At 38.6% G+C, this 6,568-nt stretch overlaps 1 protein-coding gene across 1 annotated transcript; it reads right to left on the bottom strand.

Annotated features, from left to right (window-relative positions):
* Positions 1-299: 299 nt before the first annotated feature.
* On the bottom strand, positions 300-5,400 carry LOC104396652 (chromosome unknown open reading frame, human C8orf37). The gene is made up of 5 exons (XM_010006510.1): positions 5,304-5,400; positions 3,867-3,937; positions 3,283-3,348; positions 2,394-2,489; positions 300-459 (listed from the first exon to the last, which is right to left on the bottom strand). Exons 1-5 carry the CDS (start codon positions 5,385-5,387, stop codon positions 300-302), a joined length of 477 nt encoding a protein of 158 aa, XP_010004812.1. The 5' UTR covers positions 5,388-5,400.
* Between the last annotated feature and the right edge of the window lie 1,168 nt (positions 5,401-6,568).

Here is a 6,568-nt window from a genome sequence, read left to right on the forward strand (position 1 = left end):
TTTGCTCCCTGCCTAAATCTGTCCATGTCCTCTTGCTTTCTTTAACACTACTGAGTGTGAGCTTTAACTTCACTTAGCTGCCAGAAAGCCTCCAAATTGGTTGTTCTAATACTTGAACTCTCTATACTGCTCACAAGACAGTTAAATTGAAAAAAAGTTTTCAGGTTGAAGTCTGGGTATTATAATCTCTTTCAAGATACAAGTATTCAGGTTTCCACCTGTTCTCAGAAAACATCATGGGAAACAAATCTGGTTTATGATCTGTTTCCACACAAGTAGGTACCACGCACAAGAGGACTTCATCCTGCATGTTTTCCACAAACCCACCGAAGCTGCTGGTCCATTTGGAGGTCAGTTATTTCATCAATGGATCTCCAGCTGCATTGGCAAGCATATGCTCGTGCTCCTTTCTTCTTTGTCATCTTTGCTCTCAGTTTACAGAGATCAGGCATGTTATTCCTGCCAATCAAGTGAATTCAGCTTAGGATCATGATTTTTTTTTTTTTGTTAAAGAAAAAAGATTCACGAGGCCATTTCAATTCAGAAAAGCTCAAGAAGATTTCTGAGTACCACTGTCATTAATGAATTTAGGGATCTGTTTAAAGTGTGTTTTGAACACAAGCCTTTCCTGAAAACAATCTCGGTGCATAGTTGCCGTATTCCCGGATCATTTGGAGATTAATGTTTTTGTAAGCAGTGTTCTTTGTAAGGTTAAGAGACCCTGTGTCAGCTTCCAGAGAAAGAGCTGGGAAGAAAACCAGGTAGAGTTAATTCTTGTATTAAAAAATTATCAAAAAATGTATTTATCATATCAAAGTTAGTGTAAAAATCCCTGTACAGAATGGGTACAACTACAGAGTTAAACTTTTTGTCAGTAACTGTTACTTCAGATGGTGATTGAACTGACTGAAATGAAATGGCCTTAAGAGAGAAGAATGTACATCAAACCACAAACAATTCCTATGCCAGGATCAACCACAACAAATGAAAAATCAGCATGGTTATTACAAAAACAAGTTGTTTCCAAAAAACAAGTGAAAATTTACTATTTTACCTATCCCTGCTCTCATTACCTCCTCCTGGTCATCAATTGTTGGCTACTGAATTGCTCAAGAACATTAACAAGTCCAGATAAATAAAGAAAACCCAAAACAAACTTCAAGGGAATAATTTTTAGAAAAAAGAGGCCAGACACCTATTCATGAAAGACATATGTTTAATCTTCAAGTTTGTTTTTAAAATTTCAGGTTAGTAAAAACAAATAGCTAAATGTTTTGCTAAAGATTACATATTTTAGTCAATGTTGCAAGTATTTGATACTGATGCCTTTCATGTATTTTTTTTTTTTAATATTTATTTCAAGATCTCAGAGGGAGAATAATTTAGACTTTGAGTAAATAAAAGATTTGTATTTTGATTCAACCTTTCCAACAATCAAACTCATCTCAGGGGACTAGTGCAGCACTGTGTTTTTAATGCTGCTTTAAATAATGAGAAAATAAGATCTGTATCAAAAAAGAAATCCAAATTTCAAAACTGAAAGGAAAAGGAGATGAATTATGCATTACTGTTCTACTCCAGCTGTCACATCCCCTGGTGGCCAAGCACATGCTCTGAAAACATCCACTACCTCTATCAGTTAATGGGCATATAGACACAGCCAACGCTAGGGTAATGGTTGGTCTTTTCCAACCAAAATGCTTCTATGATTCTCTACAGAGACTCTACTAAAATAAGAGGAATCCATATTCAATGTCTGTATTAGGAGCATGCCTACTACACTCTCCTTCACTAAGTCTTGGCATTAGATACAGTTTTAAAGAAACTGGAAATAAGAACTCCTTAATTGATAGTCTTAAAAAAAAGAGAAAGCATTAACGACAAAGACATCATAATATCAAAATCCCATCTTTCCATCCAATCAAACCTTGCTTCAAAGATAAGTCTGTTAAGAAATCAAATTATTTGGTTTTCACCGAACATGATGACAGCAGAATACTTGGTACTGTAGAAAAAAAATCTGGGTAGAAAGAAGTACATGCTGAACAGTCTGTATTTATTTTGGAGCCATCCTGCAAAGGCACAACAGAGGCCAACACATCACACCGATTATCTTCTTATTTCAGCAGTAAAGTTGCCTTTTGATCCATGAAATGGAAATTCTTTTTAAAAGCAGAGGGAGAGTCATGGAAGAGGAAACAGAAAGGCATGAAAAGAGATCATGGGAGATGTTGCATCCCTCTCCCTGATTTCCCTCCTGATCACCATACAGGTTGCACACATGCTCCTTTTTAGGTAACACAGAAATGCTCAGGATTTTTCATCTTTCCTCTTCCTATTAAGCCCCAAAGCACAGTAACACAATGCTAATATCAAACCCAGTTCAGACATACCTGAAAAAAAGATAATCACAGGACTGATCCCAGATGTAGTCATTGAAAAGTGACACACGGAAATCACAAGCAGTACAACGTAGTTGATCACACGTTCTGGTCAAAATAGAGAACAGAAAACTCCAAGAGCTTATTACAATCAGAGAAGCTACACATATCATAACAATTTTAAAGCAGAGAGCTCCCTCAGAAATACTAGACACAAGGTTACCCTGTAATTGTTTTTTTACATCTCTGGCACATTCGTTACGTTATGTGTTTTAACTATACAATCATGTATTATTTCTATAGGTTCCTAACCTAACTGAACACATAAAATAAACAGATATTCTCTTGGTATATTGTCTTTGGTCTTCCTCACTGGAATGGTACCTGACCAGCATCCAAGTATGCATGAAGTGTGTAACTACTTATTATAAGAAATACTACACGGAAATGCAATAACATTTAGGATGTTGGGGATAAAGCCTTAATATGCCTCTCCTACCAAGTTCAGCTGCAGTCGCAAAACACTCTGACTATTAGTAGTTCAGGTTCTGGGACGATTTAAACCAGCCCCACTGATTTAAGTCACGTACTCAGCATCACAGAGAAAGCTGAGGAGAGGCAGGGAAAAGTAACAACACTACAGCAGCAATTTCCTTAGCTACGTGTTACTGATTTTTGGAGCCTCGTGTCTCATTTGCACGTATCTTTCAAGGCTTCAATGAACAAAAGATCTAGTGGTCAACAGGAGCAGGTGAGTTCAACTGTATTTACATGCAGCCCTGTGTTTAGGTGAATGTAAGGCTGTCCTGGCTGGTGCAAACACAGCACTTGGTACTAACACAGAAACACAGCTCTGAATACATGATAAAGTAAGCAGAACATTTTTTTTCATGTTTCCTACCTTTTAGAAGTATTTGTTCCTATGCCATATGGTGAAGAGCTTCCACCCAGGTACACTGGACAGCACCTATATGGATTTCATTAAAAAATATTAAATTATAGCAAGACATTTTGGAAAAAGTAGTGCAGTGCTTCTCCTAGTTTAACATAATGGTATTCCTAAAATGTTATTTATTTAATACAGGCAAAGCATCCAAATGCTTACAAACTATAGTTTTTAAATTTCCATTACCCAAGTGTTCAAAGATGAACTCAACAACAACCATTCTCTACACCAAATATACCATAGGACTATATTTTGCAGCACATAGTAAATACATATGCACATGAGGCAAAGGAAGCTGTCATTCAATAACTTAAATAATTAATAAAGTCATAATAAATAATTTCGGCCACACAAAAGCACATTAGTAATTCTTTAAAATTACCTGTTTATCTTTGTTTTTCTTTAAAAAGAGTGGTTCCCTAAACACTCAATTTCTTTCTTATCTAACATCAACACAGATTAAGCAGTAGCAATATTATCAGACTGACAACAAGCTAGAATCAAGCTATGTCCAACTATCAAAAACATGTTTCACTTACCTTTTTCTACCAGCCTGTACAGCAGCACTATTGCTTGCAGGTGGAAGGCTTGCAGAGTTAGACATCGATTTCTATTTAAAAAACAATTTAAGATTAAAAGGCAGCATGACAATAAGGTAACAATATTCTGTTTTACTTAATGAGCAGGAGCCACAAAATCTCAGTCACAAAAGAATAGGACTAAGAATGTGGGAATTTTCTAGCTTAGGTTTCTGTGAGACTCTTTCAGACAGAAGCTGCTGATGTAACATATAATTGAGGAGTAAGGCTTCTTCCCATACCGAATTCTGAGCTCTGCCAGAAGGAATTCAACACCACATGATTGCTTTGACTTGATAATCAAGACTTAGTATTTCATACCCTCTTTTTAATAATTTTGCTTTTAAAAACAGTTTCAATTTAGGAACCTTCTCCCACCATGTTTTTGCACTTTTGTTTACCGGAAACACATCAAGGACTTGGATTACTAAAAAAGATATAGTGTCTTTGAAATGTTTCCCATTTTCTGCACATAAAACCGTTTATTTGAATTCTAGAATTCTAATTCCTAAAGGGAAGTCCTAGGGACCTAAAATGACAAAATTATACAGATTTACTGACATGATTCTCTCTCACTCAGACATACATATTGTGCTATACAAGTGTTTTTTGTTGGCTCAGATTTAGCCCCTCTGTAAGAAATCAAAGACAAAACAATGTCACCCATGCAAGTAAGAGAATCTGCACAGGAGGTTATTAAGTATAAATAACACAGTTTTCTACTGATGATCCCTAAATGAGTATCTACTTTCCATGTCTTATATCACTCTGTCTTGGCAATGTGAATTTGCAGCTCCATCTCCTGCTGTCAAAAAACAAGTCATTTGCAGATGATAAAAAATAGAGAGCAGTGGCTGGCATTCAGATGACAGTGCCACTACTCAAAGGGACCTCAACAGACTGCAGAAATGGGCTGAGAGCAATTTCTTGAAGTTCTGCTAAGAGGAAATACAAACTTCCGCTCCTGGAGAGGAATAATGCTCATGCCCCAGGGCACACTGAGGGCTGACCAGCTGGAAAGCAGCTTTGCAGAGAAAGCTGTGGGAAATTTGGTCAATGATAAGTTGACCAGGAGCCAGCAAAGTGCCCTGGCAGCATAGAAGGCCAACGCTGCCAACAGATCAAGGGAGGTGATCCTTCCTTTCTACTCAGCACTGGTGAGACAGAATCACAGGATCATTTCATTTAACTGCCCATTACTGCCTGGCTAAGGTAAACTCGTTATACTTCTTCTGTTCCTCACTATAGAATTGTTGCATTTTCCTTTCTGTTTTACTCCCCAAGTTTATCCTACAACTTGTTTTAGTTCATTTTTCACTTTAAAACAATTTCAGTTTATGGTGCTTTTCTTTCCATCACTGAAGCTCATCTGTTCTGAATTTCTCGCCTCCAACTCACCAGAGGTGTTTTGGCAAAGCTGCTGTCATTACAGATTTCATCAATAATATCATCTATATCTTCTTCACTGCTGCCAGTACTCATCAACAGTTTGGCTGACCTGAAAAACAAACAGCTCAGCTTTCATTTTGTAGCAGGACCAGAGCAGTTCTAAGAATCATAAATTAAGACATAAAATTAGTTACAGCCTTTTTCCTCTAATCTTTCTGTAGTATCTAAGCTAGGCCACCCAAATCATGACTGAACAGATGTGAACTGCAGGATTATGCCTTTCAGTCCCAGATGACTGTCCCATCATGGGTCTTATTTTTTGTTTCTTTTATTTCTGACCGCTTCCAACCCTGAATCAAACTATGGTAATATAACTCATGCTGCACTTACCGAGCTACAAACTGGACAGCCCTAATTGTTCACATTTACCTGCAGCAGCAGTAATATAAAAAGGTCAGGAGGAGTTCTCTCCTTATGCCTTACAACTGCAAGGGTTCTAAAGGAATTCTTGCCAACCTGTATGCATTTTAGATATCACCTGCTCTTTGCTTTCACTCAGTGAGGAGTCTTGTCACTCAAGTCTCCTTTTTGCTGGCTCTTTGTCAAAGACAGGGAGGCCAGCAGTACTGCTGCATCAACCCACCAAAAACAAATCTACTCCAAAGAAGAAAACTCTGATTATTTTTTTTAAAAAAACCATTGCAACTAGATTGACTGAATTTAGGTGGTCATCTAACCATTATGCCAACAGCAGGGAAGTCCAATACTGTGGCCGAAGACAGAGGGCTTGTTGGTTGTGACCCTGTCACAACCAAACCCGGGGGCGCTCAGACCAGCGCCTTGAACACGGGGATGTCTGAGGTGAGCACATGAAAGTGCAGGGTGTAATTGAAGTGCTTTCTGCAGGAGGTAACTAGAGAAAGTTCTAACAGAACACACAAATGACTGAACTACCAACAGAGCAAAATGCGTGATACTATAATTGTTAAAGTTCTTCCTGCTCTAAACGGCAAGATTTAAAGATATTCTATATATATCACGAGGTCCGTTAGAAAGCTAAGCAATTCCTGCTCCCAATTCAGAGGCAAATGAGCGCAGGTTATAACGCCAGATTTAATCCGAAGCTGGGACACTCCCAGGAGACACAGGCGACCTGCAGTAACCGAGCCGGGCGGCACAGGACCAAGAAACAAGCAGTACAGGGGACACAGCCCGACCGCGGCCTGCGCCCGGGCCCCGAGCCCCGGCCTCTCCTGGGGGCCCCGCCCGCCCCC

This window comes from Chaetura pelagica, unplaced genomic scaffold (genome assembly GCF_000747805.2).
Source record: "Chaetura pelagica isolate M959 unplaced genomic scaffold, ChaPel_1.0 scaffold76, whole genome shotgun sequence".
NCBI classification, from domain to species: domain Eukaryota; kingdom Metazoa; phylum Chordata; class Aves; order Apodiformes; family Apodidae; genus Chaetura; species Chaetura pelagica.

Bases quoted from the DNA above. Each gene is read 5' to 3' on its own strand.
- LOC104396652 (XM_010006510.1), bottom strand. From the start codon at position 5,387: ATGAGTACTGGCAGCAGTGAAGAAGATATAGATGATATTATTGATGAA. The intron at 3,938-5,303 runs GTGAGTTGGAGG...TTTTTTAAATAG, and splicing joins GCTTTGCCAAAACACCTCTG to AAATCGATGTCTAACTCTGC. The intron at 2,490-3,282 runs GTAGGAAACATG...TATTTTGACCAG, and splicing joins GGAACAAATACTTCTAAAAG to AACGTGTGATCAACTACGTT.